This window comes from Meleagris gallopavo, chromosome 4 (assembly GCF_905368555.1).
Source record: "Meleagris gallopavo chromosome 4, MGAL_WU_HG_1.1, whole genome shotgun sequence".
In the NCBI taxonomy this organism is placed as follows: Eukaryota; Metazoa; Chordata; class Aves; order Galliformes; family Phasianidae; genus Meleagris; species Meleagris gallopavo.
Window position 1 is genome coordinate 34,158,389 of NC_139407.1, and position 25,232 is coordinate 34,183,620.

General features: G+C 35.2%; 1 protein-coding gene across 6 annotated transcripts in view; it reads left to right on the top strand.

Annotated features, from left to right (window-relative positions):
• PRDM5 (PR/SET domain 5) overlaps window positions 1-24,253 on the top strand; it is an 88,994-nt gene extending 64,741 nt beyond the window's left edge. For 5 of the 6 annotated variants that reach the window (XM_085222821.1, XM_085222822.1, XM_085222820.1 and 2 more), the window contains 3 exons: window positions 4,795-4,880; window positions 16,340-16,444; window positions 21,539-24,253. In XM_085222821.1, coding sequence (XP_085078947.1) covers window positions 4,795-4,880; window positions 16,340-16,444; window positions 21,539-21,703 — 356 coding nt within the window. In that variant the 3' untranslated portion in view covers window positions 21,704-24,253. The remainder of the gene's footprint in view (window positions 1-4,794; window positions 4,881-16,339; window positions 16,445-21,538) is intronic. The other variant, XM_085222817.1, reaches the window with a different exon arrangement.
• The last annotated feature ends 979 nt before the right edge of the window (window positions 24,254-25,232 follow it).

Consider the following 25,232-nt stretch of genomic DNA (forward strand, 5'->3'; position numbering starts at 1 on the left):
ACACTGCCATGATTGTCTGTTAACCTTCTAAAGAAAGCAAACTTTTAGGTTGCACACAGTGCACTTGATCTGATGCTCAGTGCAATCATTATCTAATGTTAGTGAGTGTTGACCAAGATTGACGGTGCTGAATGCCAGCATAAAATATTATAAAGCTTATGTTTTTAAAATTAAAAAAGTAACAACTTGACACATTCAGTCTATAATTCTTATCCCCTAGTGCAGAGGTTTCAATAAAGACAGAAAGACAGAAGTTTGTCTATGAAGGGTAATGTACACAATTGAGAATTTCATAGCAGTGACCAAGCCGCATGGGAATGGAGACAGTAAATATGACTCAAAATTAAACAGAATCATGGAATCATATAATCATAAAATTGCTCAGGTTGGAAAAGATCTTAAAGATCATCAAGTCCAACTGCAACCTGATCATCCTACCCTAACTCTAACAACCCTCTGCTAAATCATGTCCCTGAGCACCACATCCAAATAGTTTTTAAACACATCCAGGGATGGTGATTCAGCCTCCTCCCTGGGGAGCCTATTCCAGTGATTAACAACCCTTTTAGTAAAGAAGTTTTTCCTGAGAATGATCAGACATTTTTTGATAGATTGCTTCCAAAACTCAGTGTAATAGCTCATTGGATGCATACTTTTGCATGCTGCTGACCATCTTTTTTTAGGCCACTATCTCCTTTTGTTAGTGTCTTCAGGCTTTTATTATAGTTTTCAGATTAGGATTATTTATCTGTTACATGTTTGTAAATTACAGTAGCCTTCTCTCATTTGATATAAATGTGTTCATAACCTGTGAGATCTATCTTAGTTGAGGTCGTTGTTTCAAATCTTTTTGTTGGTTGAGGGTTTTTTTTGTTTGTTTGTTTGTTTGTTTAAATTGGGTTTCTACCTGATTTTGTAATTAGTTGCAAAGTACATTTTGGAAATAGCAGCATATTGGACTCACTTGACCTATTAGGTCTTCACATCTTTATTAAATGTGTTGCATTAGCCATAGAAAACTAATAATAAGAGTTTGGTTTTGCTTCTTAATTGTTTTACTTGCTGAGGTATCTGAGTTTGGAAAATCTGAGTTTTCAACTCATTCAAAGTATTGCCTCATAGCACCTTTGATTGCAAACATCTCATAGAAAACTGTCTCAAGTTGAACTGGAATGGAACATCCTGGTCTTTAAATTTAACTTTTTATGCCGTATATGAAGTCCAGTAGATATTATGATCCCAAGATAGAGATGTACACACTTCAGAGGAAAAAAAAAGATACCAACTCTATCATGGTATCTTTTCAAATCAAAATCCCATATGGTTTTCCATCATGGAATTGTTTTTCATAATCCATGTATTAGGGTTAAACTTATTCTTATTATGTTAAAAGCTTTGTTTTTATTCATACAATATCTGGAAGTAGAATGTCTAGACTTTGAATTATATTAAATCCACTGCAGTTTATCTAAGGATTATTTATTTGGGGTTATTTGTACAGGAGTGCCCTTAATGTGTTGACCAGTTTGTTCTTGGCTAGCAGGAACGTGACAGTAGGCTGTAACTCGACAGTAGTCAAAGCATTTATTACTTCCATCTTACTTGAATGCTTTGCTATTTTGATATAAGCTGTTCTTAGTTATTGTTACATTTACAACATTACTTCTGGCCATGTTAACTGAACAAGCTGTATTTAATATGCCTAGTGGATTTTGATGTTGTAGTATAATAGCCTGTTTAAATGCAGATCATATTCTCAGTTGCAGTTTAGTGGCAGAGTTGTGAACAGCAGCATAGGAGGTGGACCTTCACATATTTTCCAAATGTGAACTTTCAAGATTAGTTCATGGTAGTATACTTAAATGTTGATGATTTTTTTTCCTGCATGTTATCAGTATATTTAATAAGTAAAATTTAAAACAAAATAAAACCCAAACCAACTCTCGCTGGGTTAAATAACACTTCTTTTGAAAACTTACCTTCACGTCCAGGAGAGGGCCACAAAAATGATTCCAGGGATGGAACCCCTCTCCTATGAGGACGGCTGAGATAGCTGGAGCTTTTCAGCCTGGAGAGAAGGTCCAGGGGAGACTTAAAAGTGGCCTTTCAGTACCTAAAAGGGAGCTATAAGAAGGAATGGGGCAAACTCTTTAGCAGGGGCTGTTGTGATAAGGCAAAAGAAATGGTTTCAAACTAAAACACGAGATTTAGACTTAATATAAGGAAGAAGTTTTTTACAGTAAGGATAGTGAGGCACTGGAACAAGTTGCCAGAGGTATGGTGGCTGCCCTGTCCCTGGAGGCATTCAAGAAAACTTGACTGTTGCATGCACTGATTTATCTTGTGACCCAGCTTTCATCTTGTAAAATTCTAAAACCTGAAAATCCTAAAACCTGATGAGAGAGTACATAAGTTATACATATAAAAGATGTGTGTACACAGAGGAAACAGTTGATAATATAAGTACAAAGGCACGTATATATATACTGGGAGTTGAACTTACAGGCTACAAAGAGTAACTTAAATGAAGTAAAATAAGAGCAACAGTAAATTTATTTGGGATCATCTTTTAAGTTGTTCTTCTAACAATTATTAATGACACAAATGTGTGAGAAGTTGTTTGTGTAATTTAGAAAAATAGGGTGTCACCAAATGTCAAGTCAGAGCTCAGTCTTTGTTATGTGGTAAACTCAATTTCTGGAACAGTAGAGATTTTTGAAAACTTACAGTGCATAATAGCTGCCTGAAGTTGATCTTTTTCAGGTGTAACAAGTTGATATGAAGTCATGCTGGTGCCCTCTACTGGCATCTGCTGAAAGCTCCTAAGGCCTTACTCAATCAGACGTGATCTCCATGGTTAGTTGCTGAAGGATGCTGTTTATCTGTTTATTGAGTGTCAGACAAGATCGAAACCATCTCTTGAATGTAAAATGATTTCTATTTAAAGCAGCTGGGGATAGGCAGAGTGAGGGAGAGAGATACAGCTACTACCTGTGACTCCTCATCTACTTACAAATCTCTGAAAGCTTTAACTTCTACATCCAAAAGCCCTAAAACGTAAAAATGTCTGCTTAATTAAATATTTGAACACTGACAACTGTTGGACAGTTTAAAAGGGTGGGGCATGGATTAAAGACATCAAGGGTCGTAAGAGAGAGTCAGATTTCAAGCTACTCAATGAAAACACAACTAGTGACTCAGCAGTTATTATTTTAAAAATACACGAATTCATGTAACTTTGCTTACTGACAGAGTACAAAGAGAAAGAAATATTTCTATTGCACAGTTATTTAACTACAAAGATTTGCTGCTGTCATTGAGAGTTGTCTGAACAGTAAGGAAAGAGAAAATAACAGAATATTCCATAAAAGAGATTTTGTATCCCTTTACTTAAATAATCGTCTAATCTCAACTGTCCTCAAATATTTGCATACCCTGCGGCTGTATGGAAATTTTAAGTACACTGTTGACTATCAATCAGCTTTACTATGTTCACAACTGGGCCTTCTGAAAAACTGTTTCTGTAAGGTATCTCCATTATGTACTTTCTGTGATCCTTTTACATCTTGTTCAGAGGAAGGAATACATCCTTTATTTTCTCTCTGAATAACCAAGGAGGAACGCCTTATGTGGGGAAAAGATTAGAAAAGGGATGAGGCTTCACTTCTCAAGAGAAGATTAATATCAGTGTTAGAAGGGACATGAGGAACTTTAAAAGCTAATCTCTCTTAATGCCATTCTCTTAAATTCTTTACATTGGATAATCAATGAAAGATGTCTCAGTTTTTTTAATTGTGATTGAGTGTTAGTAAGTGTTCATCAGACATTTGAACTATGTTAATTTTCTCTATATATGCAAAAGTTCTTTCTTGAGCAGAACCCTTTGCATTGGCTTGGTAGAACAAGTTTTACTTCACCTGTATTTTCACATAAAGGTTTTTGCATCTTCAGCATTGTGATTGTGTAGAGCAGATTCAAATGTGTTAGTAGAACAAATTATTGCATCTTGAGATATTGAACTGTGTTTTTAGAAACATCATTATGGGAAAGAGCAGGTGATAGAGTGAGATTCCAGTACATAGGCTAAAGAATTCAAAATTAAAAGATCTTTGAGATATTACAGAGCCTTAAAATTCTTACGTATTATTGAGCTATCTTAGAAACTTCTAATTTTGAGATTCTGAATAGCTTTGTATCCACATTACACTGGGTTTGGGAAAATCAGCCAGATCATTGCTAATCTACACTAATTTAATTTAGCATTAAACTGAATACTTTTAAGATAAGAGAACTGCAAGGGAGATGCAAAGAACATTATGCTTCTGTTTCTGTTACAAACTGTGGCAGGAAAAATTGCAGAAACTTTCATGGAAAAATAGTTTATGGGATAGTTTAGACATAGCATTAAAAAAGAGTGTATTTCATATTTAAATTAGATTCTACCTCCCAGAAAGTGACCACTTGCAGAATGTGGTTTGGTTGGAGACTATAGGGTTTTTTTTAAATATTTTATTGATTTTTTTGTTTGTTTATTATTTTTTTGTTTCTCTCTGCATAATGAAATCTTGTTAAGACAAAACTAAGCAATGAAGAGTAATATTTTGAACCAGTTCTGCATCTTGTCCAGGTAGACCTTAATTTATAATTTTGCAGATGCTTATCTTTCTTTTTGTTTGAATTGAGTGTGAAGACAAGATCAGAAAAAAAGTGCCTCAGTTTGTCAAATAACCATGGTGTAAGACTTTCATGTACTGAGGGCATACTTGTGTATTCTTATTCTTTCCTTAATTTCAGGTGAGCGTCCTTACCAGTGTCCTTACTGTGACAAAGCTTTCAGCAAGAATGATGGACTGAAGATGCATATTCGCACCCACACAAGGGTAAGTGCTTTGGTGTTATTTGAGAATTACTTATAAATCACATGTGGGGAAAAGTAAATATCTCCTGTTTACACAGAAGTAAGGCTAAACTGATCAAGGTATTTAATGCTTACCCAAATACGATGGTTTAAATCATTAACTGTTGAATTCTGACTCTCTTAGTGGCCTTCTGTTTTTCCTGTGTTAATTGTCTTCTGTTAAAATAATAACAGTATGGTTTTGTTCTTGTAATCTGTGGTTATTTATAAACTAATATTTGTGATTGTTTCCTTACAAAGCAATTCTAAAAAGGCTTCACCATCCTTTAAACTTCAGTATCCAGTACTTTGATTCTTATTGTTTCCGTAAAAACCAGTCACAGTAAGCTTTAGTAGAGGCTGTAGTTTATTAATGGGTGACAAACATTAAGCTGGAAAGAATTATAGAATCATTTGACTTGGAAGGGACCATTAAAGATCATCTGGTCCAATTCCCTTGCAGCAAACAGGCACATTTACAGGTAGATCAAGTTGCTCGAGGTGAGGCGAAACTGCAGCAGTACTCAGCTTTCCTTTCTTTTCTAGCAAAGATATGCAGAGCTGTCCTAAAACAGTCAGATGTGAATTCCCATAAGAAAGGGTGATCTCTGGCAAAGTCAAGGAGGTCTAACAGTTTCTGTGTTAACTGCCTCTGTAAGCCTTCTGCTATAAGAAATAAAAATAAAAATAAAAATCTAGCTTTTACTGGTAATTGCATGGGAGCTGTTGCTGCTTACAGAAATCAAGGCTGCCTAGAGGCCAAATCCATCAACTTAATTATCAGTTAGGATATATCAGGGAGGGAAGTGGAAGTGAATTTTGTGCAAACCTTCACTCAGAATAGCTTTTTGAGTACATGAAGATAATATCAAAGCCACATATTTTATTTTCTAGCATTTTACCCAGGTCTTCAAGGCATTAACTGGGGGACTTACATTAAGTTGTAGCTAATGGTATAGCTTCCTGGTGTTTCACTGAGAACAGACTAGTTCCATGTTGTTCATTATTTCTCCCTGTTTTCAACGGCTGAATCGCTTTAAGAATTGCAGTGAAACCTTTTTTTTTTTTTTTTTTACTACTGTCTCTTCTTATTATTTCTTCATAAGAAAAAGTTTCATTATCACATATGTGACTGTGAATGGGAGGAACAGTAAATAAAACCTTCTATGTCATAATAAAAGCTTAATTTTTGCCTGATTTCTATATAGTTTGAGTAAAAACAGAAAAACCAACACCCCAAAAAAAAGGCCCCAAACCACCTCAAAACCACCAACATCCTATGTAGAAAAAAGAAGAAGAAGAAAAAAAAAAAAGAGTAAGAATAGGCCTTTAAAGCCTGAATAGGTGCATCTCTGTTGAATGTAATATTTTGCAACAGATGGTACTTTCTTTCTTCAGAATGCTTGATTGTGAGTGGGGCTTGAGAGCTTTACAAACATTATCTTCATTGCTTCAAAATGGTAAATAGACTGAAGAGTATTTACTTTTAACAGAACTGCATATCCTACTGCCTTAGCAAATGAAGTGTTTCAGTGGAGGAAAGTTGTGCGGTTACTTCTTGATAATTCTGTATTTTTCTGATTTTTGTATATGTATCAAAGTATTTCAAAAGTTTTTTCTAATTGTGCTGAACGGAGCACTGAATAGAATTGCTCTTCAGCTGAGTGTACTTGTACTTTTGTAGGATGTTTCTTGCCCTTAGCTATACTTTGAAAAGTAATCATACACCTTAGTAAAGAATTTGCTCTTTTATTGTTGGCTTTTAGTTACTTGTTACTATCTCTTTTACATAATTTATTGCTTACATATATTCTTATAACATTTTGCCACTCTTACATGTAGGCAGAAAAAATTAAAATCTTCAAAATTTATCATCTGATTCAAAATGCTTCCATCAAATAGAACTGAAAGGCAAACTGAGAACTTATATTGATGTGAGAATAGGAGGAAAAAGAAAATAATTTAAACTACTTATGAGTGATGGAAGAAAAATTCAACCAGTACTTATTTAGGTAATAGGAAAGGGAAGAGTTAGAAAACAACTTTTACAGAGTAGAGATTTTTTTCTTAATGAGTGTAGATGTTATAATCAGAGAAACAGAAATTTTATTACACTAAGAGGGTAATAAAATCTGATTTTAAATTGTATCAAACAATGTGCTGTTACAGTATCCTTACAGAAGGAAAGAATGAGAGATTCTGTACAGCTCGGTTCATGCCAAATGTGATTTGAGTGTTTCCATATACTTAGGCTGTAGTAATCATCTATATCCAGTTTATATTTCAATTTTTTTTCTTTTTTTTCCCTATGTGTAAGTGTGCTAAGCAGATGACTAGAAATCTTTACCATTTCATTAGATGATTAAAAATATGCAGGCAAAACCACAAAATGAATTCTAAACAATCATGTTATGCTTCTTTTTCTGTCATGTTGTTTATCTGTTACTCCTTTTACGAAGCTTCACAGAGAAGCTAATTTACGTAGAAATGGCATGTTATATTAATTTTTCCCCAAATTCTATTTTTCTGAATCGGATATACGTTGACTGCTATAGAAGAGGTGGTAATTCTCCAGCATTCCTGCCCATTTTGTCAGATTATCTCTTCACTCTAGTTTTCTGGGTATGATCAAGACTTAAAAAGATTAAGATGGTTTCCTTTACAAGGCTGGTATCTTTGCAAATTTGTATGTAATAATGATAAGCTGGATTGCTGGTTTTGAGCATCTTAGATCTTTAACATAGACTGAAAATTCTGAGCTACTAATGTAAGTTATTTTTGAAGCCTGTCTTTAGGTGCTTGCAGTGTTTGTGGTGGAGTTCTTCATTCTGGAACTCAGAGACTGCATCTGTGGTAGCAAGTAGTATTATGCAGTAGCAGTTAATTACATGAAATGAAACAATTGGGCCTGAGGACCTCCTGTCACTTGTATGTGTTTCAAGGATTTTATTGAAGATTTTGTGTAGTCTTGTCATTTGGTGCTGCAACACCCCCCGCTATGCATCTTCAGCTATACCCAGCAACATGGAATAAGCATAATTATAGCACCCTTCCTCAAGAGCTTTTCTTGTGGATATCTTGAAAAAAAAGGTCTTGTCTTTTGGCCAGAAAAATTGTGAAGTAGCTTAAATGTAATAATATGACATTTAACAATTTAAATTTAGATATGTTTTACTAGTGGGATAAAATGCCAAACCTAATCCTGTGGATCAGGGAAGACTGCTGGAAAAATCATTTTAGAAAGTTAAGGTCTGGCAGCTGTTAAACTTGGTACAACCTGGGTGGCCACAGGTGTCAGCTCAAGCTCTAGAGTAAGCAGGGAGGGTAAGCCAAAATTCCTACTGATGATATAAGGAGAAGAAAATACCATCTAATATTAAAATTTCACTGGAGTGTCAATTTGCTTCTTTAAAAGCAAATGCGCCTGACTTGTTTGGTTTTCTTCTTAAGAAGGATAACAGCCTAAGAAAACATAAATGAGAAACTCAGTGAATTTCTTAATGAAGTAAATGTATAAGCTATAGCCTGTATTGAGGAAATATGCATCCACCCTTCGCTGTACAGTAAAGTTTACCTTTCCCTAAGGCTCTGTTCGGTACTGGGCACAATGTTACGTAGTCTAAACTTAAACAGGGAGAAAATACTGCAATATAATTGTTAATGTTTGGAAATTTAATAGTTGATAGGTGCCCAGAATTACTGTTGTGTCAAATGGATATTTTCAGTACTTTTGAAAATGTAGATTTATTACATTGTTTCAGTTAAATACATGGCAGTGATGGAAAACAGGTAGTGTAGAAGTCATTCCCAAATGCTCTTTCATCATTTGGCTAGAATATTTCACATTTATACTTCTAATGTGTAACAGATCTGACTCCTGTAGTTTACTTAAAAATCTGATTTCTGATGGTTGAAAGGCTGCTGGCTTTAATTCTCATTGTATGTTTCTGAGATAGTAGTTGAAAAATAGAGAAATTACAGTGTATTATTAGCTACATTTACTTTTTTTTAATGCATAGATTCCTACTATTTAAAAAAAAAAAGTATAAATGTTGAACTATGTTCTTAAAAGTTCAGAAATGTAAGAAATGAAAAAATCAGGCGGTAAGCATATTTTTTTGTAATTTTGCCACTAACTTTTCCACACATGAAATATATGGCAGGCTATTTCACACATACACAGATATTAAGTGGAACTGGACTGTAGATTGCAATTGATGTTGTGTATTTCTGGATACAAGGAATCATAGTATATCCCAAGCTGAAAGTAACCTACAAGGGTCAATCATCAAATCCAACTCCTGGCTCAGTAATCTCATATATTTCTATGATTTTAAAGTCAAGTCTTGAATTCCTAAATTCCATAATTATTTTTTCAGTGGCGGCTGAGAGAATTAATCTCACTGAAGCTCGAATGGATGTATTTGTATAGGCTGCAATCATATGAGTGGATTCAATGTAAATATATGCTTAGAAGTTAATCACTCACTGGGTTGTCTTCTGCCCTTCTTAAAAATGGGACTTCACCTGACTGCCATGACTTTTCAAATATCTTCGAGAGTGGCGTGGTGACTGTGTCAGCCAGTTCCCTTAGGACTCTGGAGTGCATCTCATCAAGACCCATAGACTTACAGATGTTCAGGTTTCTCAGGTGGTTGTGAACCTGGTATTTATGTACAGTGGGAGAGACACTGCTCCTCCTCCCTGCCCCCCAAAAATTGTCATTGTCCTATTCACCCACAAAATAAAAAAAAAAGAAGCAAAAAGCTTTGGGTACTAAATATAGTCTTCTATGAACAAAACTGTCAATGAAATAATATATAAGGTGTTGATTGAATTTTGAATTTTTTTTCATTATTATATTTTCTCTATATATCCCCATTGGTGTAACATGAGTGAATTCTAAACATCTGTGCCTGAGGATGATGACTTTGCCAGTGCTGTGGTTTTCTTTGCATACAAGATCTCTATTTGTATACAGAATATAGGAGGATTGTATCCCAATGCAACTGTATTTTCACACTTACCAAAAGAAAAAAAAAAAAAAAAAAAAAAAGTAATGTTGATTAATGCACTTTTTCCTATTTTTTTCTATTAGAAGGAAAACATATCTTTGCTATTGATATTGTTATTCTTCCAAAAGCAGATCAACATCTGTTTGGTTCTCATCATGGCTGATCAAAGAGTCACCTCTTTCTCTAAATCTTAGGGTAGAAATGGTTTCAGCAGTTTAAAACAAAGCAAAAAAAAAAAAAAAAAAAAAAGTAAAACTTCACAATTAATTGTAGATAGCAAATGGGTAGAACTTCTGTGGAAAGAAAGATGCTAATGGTATAGTAAAGTCCAACTAAGTGCAAATAATAGAATTTTTGAAGAAATACAGCCTCTACTTCTGACAGGCATTTAAATGAAGATGTGTGTTTTTATGTTCACTCGAGCTGTCTTTAGAAGACTGCAGAATTTTTTCAAAAATCCCAAAACTGAAGTAATATAGAACTTTCCTAACAAAAATTTTTGTTTAAATTTGCTGGGAGCATTTCACTATTGTTTCAACAGGAAGATTATTGTGCCTGTTGCAACCATTGGAAATATTTTTAGAAGAATTTTACTTCTTCTGGAGGAAGTGTGTATTTCTAAAGTGATTTATTAACTGTCTAACTTTCTCTTGCTTATTGAGCTTTAACCATTATAAGATTCAAAGCCCTACTACTTCTGCGGAGTTATAAATTCTCATCAGCCTTTGTCTTCCTGTGTCAACATTTCTTCAGTAATTTAATGCAAGTCTGATAGTTTAAGTGGACCTTTGTCTGTGGGAGATCTGCTTGCTATGACTTCTAAACCCCCTCCAATTACTAAGAGAGCATCTTGTTAGTTTTTTCACATTTTTCACACTTACATACAAAACTGGACTCCATTAACTTGCACCATCTGTGATCTGAAGTGACTTAGCTTCTCTTCTCAACGGGGGATGTGTTGCTAGTGGTGATGACCTAGAAGAAAGTGTCACTGATGGTTTTTTCCTGACATTAATCAGCTTAATGGTTTGTTTTAAGGGCTGAAGTGTAACTACATAAGCCACAGTAGACACTTTACTGTCTTTCATACTGCACTATTTCTCAATTTCCTACCCTTCAGTGAAGATGAAAGCTGATCTTTTTAAAATAATTGAGTGTTATATTACATGTCACCATTTCATTGATGGTGAAACTACCCATCAGTCTTTCTCTGTATAGAAAAAAATGTGTATTGACGTTGGAATTTGCTGAGGCTTAACAGTCTGTTAACATAGCTACTGTCTAACAGGTCTTATTATTAAGAGCTACCTGCTTGGCCTGGCTCCCTCAGCATGGTCTGACACTATCTGTTGTGGGATTTCTAGACCAAACAGAAGGATCCTTCAGGTTCTCTCTGTCTTTTTATTCATTGATGTTCTGTTTTACTTTTGGTAGACATTTGCTGTTACACGCAGCTCACCTCGCAGTTTTAGTAGTTTACAGGTATGCATCATGAACCCTGTCTAGGTTACCTTAGGTTGAACTCCTTCCAGGCTCTTGTAGTTCTGTGTCTTCAGCTCCCTTTCAGATGGGACTGTTGACCAAAATGGTACCTGTTCTGGTCACCTTTTTTAGTAGATGTCACCTCTAGTTGGCCAAATAGCTTCTCACTGTAGTTTGAGGGACACATCAACATTTGTAATTTGTGATGAATAAAATAGGCTGTTACAGGTGTTAGCAAAGGATTTAAAGCATACAAAGGAACAGCACATGTGAAGTATAAAACATTTATGTCTTAAACTTCTCTGAATGCTTAAGATGACCTTTAATATAACACTCCCAGAAGTCAGTATATGTCTGTCCTAAATTCTACAGCAGGTTACACCACTGCTTTTCCTAGGTTGTTTAGAGTGACTAAGCTTCTGGATTTCCAGGGATGCTAGTTTGAGACGTCAGTTATTGGTAGCTGCAAGCCTGGCTAATATACTTTAATGTTTTCTGAGTGATCATGTTTGTTCTAGTCCACATTTTTCCATTCTTGCTAATATTTTCAACAGCACTTTATTTTTTTTAGCTCTTATGTTTCCTTTAGTAGATCACACCCCTAAAAGTTCTATATCTGCTGTTTACTAAGGAACTTGGATTGAGATCTTTTCAGAATTATTCTGGCTTTACCAAGAAGCTTTGTGCGTGTAGTATGATAACAGGTAGCAGCCTTATTGTTCATTTTCCCCAAATATGTCATGTTTGCCTCTAGACTACTGTGTTACAGAGATAAATTCATATGTTTCCAGAGGGAAAAAAAATTCTTTTACTATCTTTTACTATTATTTAAGTAATATAAGATGTAATATGTTTTTCCTTGTTTCTGTTGTCTTCCCTGAATGTTCAGTTGTCAGCACAAAGAAAATTCACATCCGGCTTGTTGATTGTCATGTAACACTTAAGATGGTCAGTGTATTTCTCCCTGACATTCTAATAACTCTCATGAATGCTTTAATGTATGAATATGATCTACAAAAAGAAATGAGCAATATGTGGATTTTTGATAGGAAGTGAATCAGCTGAATTCAGGAGATTTAAAAAATGAGCACAGTTCTGGATAGCTGTGGTATGTTAAGCATGCTCTGTATGTCAGTTAAAATTCTAAGCTCTGAAAAGGATTATTGAGTAATGTTCCGGTAGTCAAGAAGTTCACTTTGAGTAGTATAACTCTGCAATCACTGTAGAAAATTACTCAAAAAGGTAAAGAATGGGGTCTCTTGAGTATGGGTTTATCCCACTTTTAGCTTGCGCTTGCCATCTTTGAAAGAGTTGCCAGAATTATCCTTAACTCTTTACACTCTTAACTTTGAATCTTGAGTTGTATTTTATTTGGAAATACTATCTTCTGGATTGTGGTTTTTCTTGTTGCTGATGATGAACGGATGTGATAGTTCCAGGTTCCAGATTTAAAAGGAAAGGGTCCAGATAGTTCCAGATTTAAAAGGAAAGGGTCATACCAAAATCATTAATGCTTTTCCTTTGCAATCAATTTTAACAAGTTTACACAGCAACAACTACAACTACAGCAACAGACAACTACAGCAGCAGTTAGCAGTTCAGATATTATGCACGTAAGTATTTCCATCTGCTGTTGTTGCAGGATACACTTTACACATGTTCTACCAATCTGTTAAAGTTGGCATCAAATGGCCTTTAAAATTTGTCTTGTTCTCATTTTTTTCAGTGCAATGCACAATTTGTGTAGAATCCAAGGAAGTTATTTATGATTCTGCCATCCAAAGGCAGAGAAGGTGTGCACTGGAGAGAAGATTCTGTTTTATTTATCACAGTTGTTGTTAAAATTCTTCTCTCTTTTTTTTTTTTTTTTTTAATTTGATATACTAAAAATCATCAAAGATGGATGCTTCTACATTAGAGTACCATTTTTACAGAGAAACATCTTCCAGAATGGCAAGTCTCATTTAGGCTCTCCTAGACCTTTCTTGTCTTTCTGTGTTTAGAGGCAGAAACGTTACAAATCCCCATCTATATATTTCTATTTAGACCTGGTATACTTAAAAGAGTAATATTAAATCACTTCAGTATCAGCCAAATCCTCTCTCTCAATCTCCCAGCTCCCTTCCTCACTTGAATCATCAATAAAAGGAAACACATGTAGTCCTTTGGCTTTGCTGCCATCATATCTATGGGCTGGCAGATGCCTTTAGAACTGAGGGTAGAGTTATACTACTAGCAGTTGCTAAACTCCTCTGAAGTCAAACTTATATGATCCTTCCACTGACTTCCTGTTTTGTTGACAGTCAGCTGGTTATTCCCTTTTCCAACTTTATTCAAATCTCATCATTGTCCATCTTGTCTTTTTCTGATGGCATTTCAATTTCTTCAGACTCCTTGCTGTGTTTTTAAATACATACAAACATACATATATATGTGTGTATATATATAACTGGATAACACAGCTTTTTTATTATAATTTATCTTATGCTTTTTTTAATGGACACAGATATGAATGAAAGGCAGTTTAATGGAGAGAGCAGGCTGATGTGAATCAAAACTGTGTCTGCTGAAGTCAATGGTAAATACAGATGTAAGGGATCTAAAATAAGATCAAAGGCAGCATTGGATGCAATGTGAATTTGAATGTAAATGCCAAGAGAATAAATAGATATGCCTTTTTTTTTTTTTTTTTTTCCCTGCAGTAGGGAATTTTACAGATCATACAAATAAATGCATATGACCTCAGGGGCAATATTCTTGCCCAGGCTTATGACTAACTTCCTGGTGTTCATATTGGCTTTCTCTCTAAAATGGAACTTAGGCACTTCTGAAGCCCATCTGGCTCTGAAATGATGAAGTTAATCATTATCAAGTTTAACCCTTCAGTTTCCTTTAGAACAAGATGATAAAAAGGAAGTAAATGCACCTGATGCTGTTTGCAATAATTGAATTTTTTCAGAGCTGTTTTAGATACACATATCATATACTTTACATTTTCCCTTTCTGTGAAACAACCCATGCAAAGAAAGGTTGTTTTCTGAGAACTCACAGAAAATGTAGTTTATGTTGAGCATAATGCTGAGCCAATTAAAGTGTTGCAGTAACCTGCTTTTCATATGGCTTATCCATATATTGCCTTAAAAATAATGCTTCACGAACTCTTCAGGCAGTCCAGAAAAAATTTTCATTTCGGAGTTTTTACAGTAAATGGCAATTTAAGATCAGTAGAGATCTTTTATAAGTAATTTATGTTTTACTGTACACTGAAGCATTATGGAAATTACAAAATTAAGTTTTTGTTGGGAAAAAAAAACAAAGAAGATAAACATGTAAGGAGAATCTTGCAAAGAAAACTTTGTTTAGGGCTTTTATTAGGCCTATTTAATGATGTGCAGCTGGACACCTTATAGTCAGGCTGTGTCAGCAGTTTTGTCTTGCATCAAACTAGAATGCACTTTTAAAAATTTCATAATATACTCAAATGTAAAATTGATATTACTGAAGAACTACTTTTCCATGTTGATAGAGCTTCCTGTCACTGCAAGCTGAAACATTTCTTTGACAGAACCTTTTCTAGGGAACTTCATGAGGAGTACACTCTCATGGCTTCCAACAGAAGAACTCTGGATACTGTGAAGAGCTGCCCTAAAGAAAGAGCTCGGGATTTACCCAGAGCAGCACTGATTGATATGCTATTTGTTTAATTTGTACAGTTTATGCTGAGCACCTGGCAGGATTAAGCAATATAGAGAGATTTATTTTCCCCTACATACTCAGAATAGGAAGTCAGTGTCAATTTTTAGCTTCAAAACCTTACCTGAGTTGTTCTTTCTCCCTTAGTGGAGTCTCCCTTTTCTCCCAGTCTCACACTATCGCCCAAAAGACCATATAAGGTTAATTATTATTATTTGTTAATTCATGGAGTTGTTAACATTTTTATTGCCTATCGATTGTCAGTCTTTATTTTCAATTTTACCTAGTAAAAAATCCTTAGTGGATATTTTAGCATCTATCTGTCTTTTGAATTCAAGCAATATGTAATTAGGGAACACTGGAAAAAGAAAGTAGGGTGAAAACGGAAGAAGTACAATTGACTGAAAATAAAAGTGCCTCTAGACCTTCAGAATCATCAGTGGAGCAATTTGTAGTGCCATAATACTTATGTTCATATTTAATTACTTTATTTAGATGTTGTTTTCCATGTGGTTCTTTCGTAAATGTAGTGGAATAAAGAAGGAATTCCCTATATGTAGATTTATGTATTATGGAAGAACTTTGAAGATGGAAATCTCTATATAAGTGATTTTCCATACATACCTCTAATATTTAAGTATTTGAGGTCAGTGAACTTGCTACTTTTATAACATCGTGTGTTACAGTAGCTGCTAACCAATAGTTCTAAAAAAAATACAGATGGCTAGATTGCCATCTGTACTTTTGGGTTTCTGCAGTGAATATGTGATTAACCTTCTGTCATCACTTTTTTCAAAATAAGCTTTTTTTCTCTACTGCAAACTTTTCTTGTACCCCCAGTTCTTCCCCTCGTTTCTTTCCTTGCTTGGAAACCTGGTAAAGAATGTAAGGTTTTATAGACATCTTACTAGTCTTTTTGCTTTAAGCTTTTGTGGTGGATGAAGGAAAACACATTGAAAGTTTATGTTTTCATACCTTTCATGTTACAAAAAACAGACTTCCAAAATGGCTGGGTTTGAAAGACTGGAACAGATAATTAATTCATAAGTGGGTGTTGAAGTGGAAACTGTCAGGCCACAGCTTTCCCAGCTTTCACTTAATCATCTGAAAGTCGTTTTCTGTTGTTTTCACTGACTGTAATCCCTTGGAGAGAATATAAAACTTGCACCATCATCCAGCATGGAATTCCACTCCTTTAATGACTTGGGCTCTGTGTTGACTCACTTTCACTCACTGTTGTCATTTCATACAGGAAAAGCCATACCAATGTTCTGAATGTAACAAGGCTTTCAGTCAAAAACGAGGCCTAGATGAGCACATGAGAACCCACACCGGAGAGAAGCCGTTTCAGTGTGATGTGAGTTGATCTATCACTTTGTTTTCTTGACTTCAGTGCAGGAACAAGGCTTATCTTCAGTGAGAATATGGACTTCCATCCATTAGCCGCGGCATAAAGTTACCCCTAATAGGGTCTTTGCCTAGCTCATGAAAGACCATTCTGGTGAATTTTACGTATCCTCTGCAGTTGCCAAGAGCATTGCACTCACTTTTTTAATGGTTTTGACTGCCATAAGTGCTGTTTTCACTGTTCTTAATGCAATTTGGGTGTTGCATGTTACAAATTCATGCTAGTTGGGTTTCCCTTTGACTGTTTGACAGGTTAATACTTGGCGAGAGCAGCTTATACAGAAAAAGTTATTAAAGACATTACATGGAATCTGAATGCTTCTGATGTTGTTCAGTAAGACAAGTATAAATTCAGAATTTCTTATTTTTGTTTAATGAAATCTGGTGTGTTATTTTCAATAACTATCCATGTGTTTTCTTTGAACAATGAAGAAATCACAGATGCTGTGTATGTTTGCAATTCTGAAACACAGAATACTGTATTACAGCTCATAGATCACTGTCAATTACAGTATATCCCATCCTGTGTACAATGCATCTCATCACTTCCAGGGTGTGTGAAAAGGTTGATTGTGCAGAAACAATTGGAAAGGAATGACATTCAGAATTATCAAATACTGGATTTAAAATTGTTGTTCAAGGATTTAGTGAGGGCATCAGTCCAAGGAATAAAATGAGTGCAGGTTCTTTGTTTTGTAATTCTAGCACTGATTGAATTAGTCTCTAGCAAACTGCCCATTTTCAGTTACATTCTAGGTGGCTCAGTCAGAAGAGTTGTAAAGTTGTTCAGAAATTTCTACAGTTGGATGCAAGATTAGAATAATCACTTTGCATGAAAGTCAGAAGGTTCTACTAATTGATCTGGCTTTTAATGGCATAGTCTGACATTTCATTAAGACTTAATGAAAAATTTCAGACTCAATAGTAGCAATTTTACTAATGTCTATAAGTCAGGAGATTTGCTGTATTCTTTTGGGATAATCTTATCCTGGTTACAGATAGTATCTTGAGGATTTCTCTAGCTTGAGATCATTGTCAGTAACATTTTCAGTTCTCAGATTGTTGTACTGTTTAGCAACTGTTGGCTGACTTGCAGTGTAAGAGCAACCTTTCCCACACTTTGGGGAAAGTCTCTGTATGCTTTTTGAGACCAATATGGGGAGGGCTGCTTTATTTTTTTTCTTTTCTCTTTCTTTAATTTGTTATAGGAACTGCCTGGAAATGTACTTTCCTACTTCAAATAATTCTTCAGTCTTCCTCATTAACCAGATAGCATTTTATTTTCCCAAATAATGATATTTCTTGAAACAGCTGTAATCTATACCTAGCCCTCATCCTTCCCCAAGAATTCTTACGTACCTTCACTTATTGCAGATTTTTTTAATGCTTTCAATTACTGTCATGTTTCACTAAAATCATTCTTCAGCACGCATGTTTGGCCAACAACACACTACAGAGACTGCTGAGTTTTCAGGGTTTTAACATGCACAGCAGTTGCCACTACTGCTCATTCATACAATATTCAGTTGCTCAAATGTTTCAGTGCTCTCCTGTTTCATGTAATACAGGCTTGTGCTACATGTAAAAGTAATCCATATAGCCCATTTGAAGGTGCTGCACTTTCTTTACATTTCTGTGTATTATCAATCATCAAAAGCAGTTTTAGACCTTACTTCTAATGAATCAAAGACTTCACTTTCCACTGATGATAGTGGAAATTGAATATTCCTATTTTAAACTTCTAATATTTCACAAGGGAAAATGAAAACTGAAATACAGAAACACAAAATATGTATATCCTCGTATATTGGCTTTCTGTCCTCTGAAGACTTGCCTGTTTTTAACTGGAAGGCCACTTGAACTTCAGTTTCCTCGGAGACAAGATATTATTCTTTTGGGACAGAAAGATCAAGTGCTACTTATCCTGGTTTATTTCCAGTGCAGTATTTCCCACCACTCCATCTTTAGTTGACTCTGCACTTTTACACGTCAGTTGTCTCCATCCTCCCTATTCAATCAAAACTTCTATCATTTTGGAGAGAATGATTAGAATACCAGTGTAAATAAGCAAGATGGTTGTAAATCCATAAAATGTCAGCCTTGCTTGTAAAACTGAAATATGAAGCAAAGTCCTAAAATAAGATATTTATATGCTTGAGCACAGCACAAGATATGTCATAACTTTAGGTAATGCATTCCCTGTTTTCTTTTTGAAGAAGTGTCGTAGTAAAATATCCTAGAGCCTTAAAGCAACAGCAGGACGTGTGGTTCTAGATCCAGTTGTTTAATGAAAAAAATTACCATGAGATTGTGCTATAAGCAGTTCACCTTAGAAATCAAGAGATTTATCTTTATGTTTATATGAATAGTTCATTTTTAATACTAAGAACTTCTGAGGAAATCTCCAAAACTGATTGGCCTACTGCATCACAGAGAGATTTATGTTATGTTTGCCCTGCTCCTTAGCCTTTTTTGCTATTGAAAACTTTTGGAGGGAGGTTAATACTGGTCTGAATGGCTCTTAGGCTGGTTCTTTTTGTTTTGTGGTTTTATGTTCTGACATTTTCATCATATTCAAAGTGGATACTACAGATTCTCCTTCTACCTTGGGGTGTTTCTGCAAATTGTCTGTCTTCTCTTTTTATAAATACAATATACAGTCATTGCTGAAATTTTTGGAAGTTAATGGAAGCTGAATTTGGCATCTTGAACCCTACCTGTTATATTCTCACTGTTTTTTGTTTTTTTTTAAATTGTGAGGTGTATGTAAGATGCACAGAATACATGCAGCGTATGTGTGTATATCCATGATTGACTTCCTAGTTTCCAGGAAATGTGTGTTTACAAAGACATGATACTTCTAACACATTGAAACGTGAGAGCAAGTGTGATGGTAGTGATTAGGTACATGAGTGTTTCTGTGGAAGAGAAATAGAAAATGGTACTTGACAAAAGAAGTATTAAGACCCGACCAGTGAATGCTGTAAGTAACATTCATCATCCGTTAACAAAGAGTGACTGTTGCTTGGGGCTGAAAGAGGTAATTATGTGCTTAGGGAAAAAAGTTGGAGAGTTACAGTCGCTGTATAATAGCTCTCTCTGTTACATCATGTCATAAATTCAGAAATGTTCCATCGCAATAGCACATACAATGTTCTTGTCTTGGGAAAAATATTTTTGGTACAAAACTTGCCTCAGGCTGTTGCTTTTTTTATGGTCATTGTATGGTTTTGCCTTAGCTGGCATTCATAGAATCATAGAATTGTTCAGGTTGGAAAAGACTTTAAAGATCATCGAGTCCAACCGCAACCTGAACATACTACCCTAACTCTAACAACCCTCTGTTAAATTATGTCCCTGAGCACCACATCCAAATGGCTTTTAAACATATCCAGGGATGATGATTCAGCCTCCTCCCTGGGGAGCCTATTCCAGTGCTTAACAACCCTTTCTGTGAAGAAGTTTTTCCTGATACCCAACCTAAACTTACCCTGGTGCAACTTGAGTCCATTTCCCCTCATCCTGTCACCTGTCACCAGTGAGAAGAGACCAACCCCCTCTCGCTGTAAGCACCTTTCAGATATTTGAAGACAGCAATAAGGTCTCCCCTCAACCTCCTTTTCCCTGGACTAAACAGCCCCAGTTCCTTCAGTCTCTCCTCGTAGGGCATATTCTCCAAGCCCTTCACAAGCCTTGTTGCCCTTCTCTGGACCTGCTCCATTATATCAGTGTCCTTTCTGTGGTGAGGTGCCCAAAACTGAAGACAATACTTGAGGTGAGGCCTCACCAGTGCTGAGTACAGGAGCAGGATGACTTCCCTAGTCCTGCTCACCACACCATTCCTGATACAAGCCAGGATGCCATTGGCATTCCTGGCCACCTGGGCATACTGCTGGCTTATGTTCAGCTGACTGTCTATCAGTATACCAAAGTATATGTATTCCGCAAGTCACAATTATCTGTTTGTATAGTCAATTCTGTTTGTGCACTTTGCTTTTAAAAAGAGTCATCCAGCATTTTCATTACTAGTTTGATACCAATATAAATTTAAAATTCTGTTTTCCATCAGAGAGATTCTGCTGGATTCTCGTGAATTTCCTCTGCACAAGACTTGTTTTTGTCTGGAATTCTAGGATTGCAAGCCTGTACATGTTCATTTTTATCTACTGATATGTTCACTGACTGTTTCATTTGTCAAATCAGGAGCATGCATTCTAAAAATATTTTTTTCTGGGAAATTCATGCCTACAGTATATACTTGGATGGAAGTTGAATGTGACAGCATTAACTACATGACATCGAGTAACTTGATGTCTTGCCTACAGATTCTTAACTTTTCTTTCTTTTCTAACTCCTCCTAGCTGAACTTATTGTTAACCTTTCATTTTGACTGCAGTACAGAAGTTTGTGTAAGAAATGGTTGTTTTAGCATAGCTGAGTCCCTTATCCATCTGTCTGTTCAAATAGTAGAGTGGACTTGAAAGCATGGAGTGCAGAGGAGGAAGGGAAGAAGCAGCCGCCGGTAATAGAGCAAAGGAATTGCACTTTAATTTGCAACTATTATCTTTTTCTTTGGCCAGGCAAAAGATCACCGCAACAGTTGGGCTTCCTCTTTTATTGTTATTAACCTTTGTTGCAGTCTTGAGAACCCCTTCTTTCTCATTTCTGCCTCTTCATAACTGAGCAATTTGAACTGATTTTTATGATCCCACAGATCTCATTCTGCTGAGATTCCCTTGATGTTAAATTGACAGATGCTTGTGAGATTTTTGTCTAAATTTTTGTTGTGTCCAGAAAGAAAAATAGGTTTTCAAAAAGTAATGTTACTGGAATACCTCAATGTGTTGCAGATTGTTAAGGTACAGCATTGAAAGACAAAGTAATAATCTTAGAAGTGTTCTCTGAAGCAGTTATTCTTTTGAAGACAAACTCATTTATTAAGTCTTGCAGGTATGCATAGCTGTGGCTTCAGTGATGTAAAATTATACATATTTGAAGTTTTAAGACCTCTGTTGTTGTCTTTGTATTGTCTTCTCTGGCCTAGGTTTGTGATTTGTCCTTCAGCCTGAAGAAAATGCTGATTCGACACAAGCTGACTCACAACCCCAATCGACCAATGGCAGAATGCCAGCTTTGCCACAAGAAGTTTACAAGAAACGACTACCTCAAAGTGCACATGGAAAATGTCCATGGTGAAACTGACAGCTAATTATGATGTGTGAGAAGAATGGATCTCATGTTCCAAAGTGTTCCACTTGTATGTGTACATACTCCAGACTTCTCACCTGACTAGTAGGCATAGTCAGGAGAAACAACTGTGTACGCATATTATTTTTCTCACTTTTTTACATGGTAGCAGGACAAAAACAAAGACATTCACTTGAAGTAAAATAAGAAGTTGAAAATAAGAAGTTGAAGAGACAATTTAAAACAAACAAATAAAAAAATCCAACCAGCTTTAAATAAATTTTGCTTTCTCAACTCCTGCCTTAGAAACCTAGATATTAGTGATGCAGCCTGGAAAGCTTGGACATCTAAAGCTGAACCCCTGGCTGTCTGCAACTATTTCTATATCTAAGCTTCACGCTCCATTACAAATCTTAAAGTGGAAGCCAGACAGAATTTTTCTATGTAATTGATTGCTGATTCTATTCAGGCATGTTTTATTCAATTCTTATAATGCCGCATTTTATTGTGACATGACTTTATCTCACTTTATTTACAGCTTTCTTATTCTAGATGGAACTGATTAACTTGAATTAGTTCTTGAGATGTCAGGATGTATGGACATAGAAACTGTGGAAATCTGTCAACTTAGATTTTAGACACTAACAGAAATGATTGTGGTTGCGTGTAACATGACAGAAGTAAAAGAAAAATAAACAATTTAGTTCAACTATTATATTCATACTCATCATTGTGACTGGCAAGGCAAGTGGGAAGACTTCTTGAGTGAGTGACTTGAGCAGCTCCAGCTGTCTGGTTAGTATGCATTTGATTTTCTGGTGAATAGCTGGTTCCCAGTCTTTCCTACTGCTAAATCAGATGCCCTAGTTTTCTTCATCCCATTTAACTACCTTTGTTTTGTTAATCTTGTTAATGAGCCATGGGAGAAATAAACTTAGGTAACAATGAAATTCTCCGAAATATCACATTGAGTTGTTTACTGGAGTAAAACTCTGGAAAAAAATTACTGCATATCTTCTTTATATCACATCTAGATAACTAAGAAATTGTTATCTACAAGAGTAGAAAAAAAATGTAACTTCAGAGAGTGATTGGATTTGAAAATCCAGTTAATCAGCAGTTAATATTAAGACTGTCACTGGCAAATTTTTCATATTTATTTTAGACCATGTTTTACAAAATGAACTTGTGTTGAAACATCCTGGTTCTAGTTTTTATGGGAAGAGAGTTCAGGTTTTCTGAACTGCAGTGGGAACAGCTGAATGAACAGCACGATATTTTTTTTTTAATCTCTCTTCTCAGATCTGTCTTTCGTGATAGATTTTTCAACCAGCACAGAAATAGCAATAGATCTTTCCTGAGCTACATGTGACCAGTTTGGCTTTAGTGATTTACCTGCAAGGTTTCTGCTGGCGGTGGTGTGATCTTTAGCTGAATCTGCAAATTTGAAATTAGAACCGTGTCCCCTAGATATTTAAAAAGAATAAGGCATAGTTAGGCAACAGGCGTAGTCTGCCAGACTGTATTGTAATGGTGTAAAATAATCCATGGCATTTACATACTGAGATAAATTCATATGAAGAGGGTTCTGAATGAGAATTGCATGTGAAGAACACAGTTAATATTATATTGTTCCTTAACATACCAGTTCAGTGCAGAACAAGTTACTTAGATGTCAAGCTGGTGTGTGAGAGAAAGTTGCAAGACTACATGTATGTGTTATGTAATCTTGTGTTATGTTGTAATCTCTACTGTGTAAAGTCATAAAATCTATGTTCTTTTTAATTTCAATTAAATGTAGAACTTTTTTTCCTGTGTTTTAGTAGTTTTTCAGAGTATTAGTTCTGAAGATAAACTGCATAGCTGATATTTCACAAGTTAAAATTATTCAGTAACACTTGACTATTTTGTTCTATTCGATTTGTGTGTTTAAAATGCATATACTTAATTGATTCTGATTGTTTAGGATTCCTGCAGACTTTAAAGAAGTGCAATTATAAAGATTTACTACTCTGCATCTCCAATCTGTGTGTGAAAATATACGAAGTCCTCTTTCTTCCCTTTTTGGTACTTGTGAGTTATATGAAAATTGGAGTTCCATATCTAAATGTTTTTCCATATAAATCAAATATGTTGTACACATATAAGATGAATATAATAGAAATAGATATTACCAGGCTGATTGAAGAATACTTCTCTACTTATTTGGGAATGTTATTTCTATCAGACTTGTAAATCCAAAGAAATATAGTTTAATCTTGCAGTTATTATAAAAAATCATGTAGTTAACCTGTTCAGACAGCAGAATCAATATCGAATACTGAGATGTCTGACTGTATTTAGGGTTTTTAATTTAACTACGTTATTAATAATCTGCAAAGATAATTAATGTGGCTGGAATAGGAGGACATCACAAAAGAGACTTACAGATTTTTTAAATATTTTTCTTCCTTTACATTTTTTCTTCCCTGTACTCAGTGCAAACTAAAGCACAGGGAATAGCAGAAGAAAATAAGAAAAAAACAAACAAAAAAGAAGAGTTTAAGTGACTACACTAAAGAAACACTAAGAAGAGAATCACCTTGCAAAAAGAAAAAAAAAAGAGGGATCATTTTTAAAATGTTGTTGTTTCATATTTTGTTGCCAGAGGTCTGCAATTTTAAATGTTTAGGATTAATAATTTTATTTGAGAATCTTAGCTAATTGCTGAAAGTTGGTGGATGAAAATGGTAAATTACTTATTTTGCTGCTGGAAAAATTACCTTATACATATTAATAGTAATCACGTATTTATTCAATTGCAGCAGCTAGCTGAGTGGAGTAGTGTTCTTCTTAATGCTTCCAATGCTTCGTGGAAAACACAGATAGGTGCAGGAACCCAGCTCCACCTCATATAACTGTAGATATGTAAGAAGACAAGTATCTTCCCATGCGGACTAAAGTGGTTACAGATCTGTCTGAGCCCCTATAGAACCAGCACCTGGCTCGGCTAGGAACTGCCCTGTTCTTTTCATGAGGTGCTTGTGTTTCATGCAGAAGGTGAATTCATGGTGGTGAACTGTATAGTGGAGTTTATATGCAATGCAGACTTACCTTTGTATATTTCTACTTGATCATACCTTTTTTATGCAAATAAAAACAAAACATAAAAAACCTCAAACTTTTTCCTTTGAGTAAAAATCTTCCATTGGCAAATATTCCCTTCAGGTGATTTTGAGAAGTGAGAAATTGAAACATTTTGGTTTAAAGGTAATTTTTGATTTTTTTGTATATGTATTTGTATGTTTATTTTGCTTTGTTAACTGTTGTTGCAACGAAACAAAAAAAAACCAAACATCATTAGTTAAAATATTGACTCCTCCGCGGTGAGTTGTGTAATACAGACTGATATGAAGAGTTAGGAATCCTCCTGAAAAAACAAGTGCCACTGTCATTTTAGAAGGCTGTGTTTTCTTTTTATTGCCTGGTTTTCTCCAGATCATGACATTGAATTTGTTCTCTTTATTTTTCTATTACAGTTAACATTGAGAAAGTTCCATCTCTAATGATAG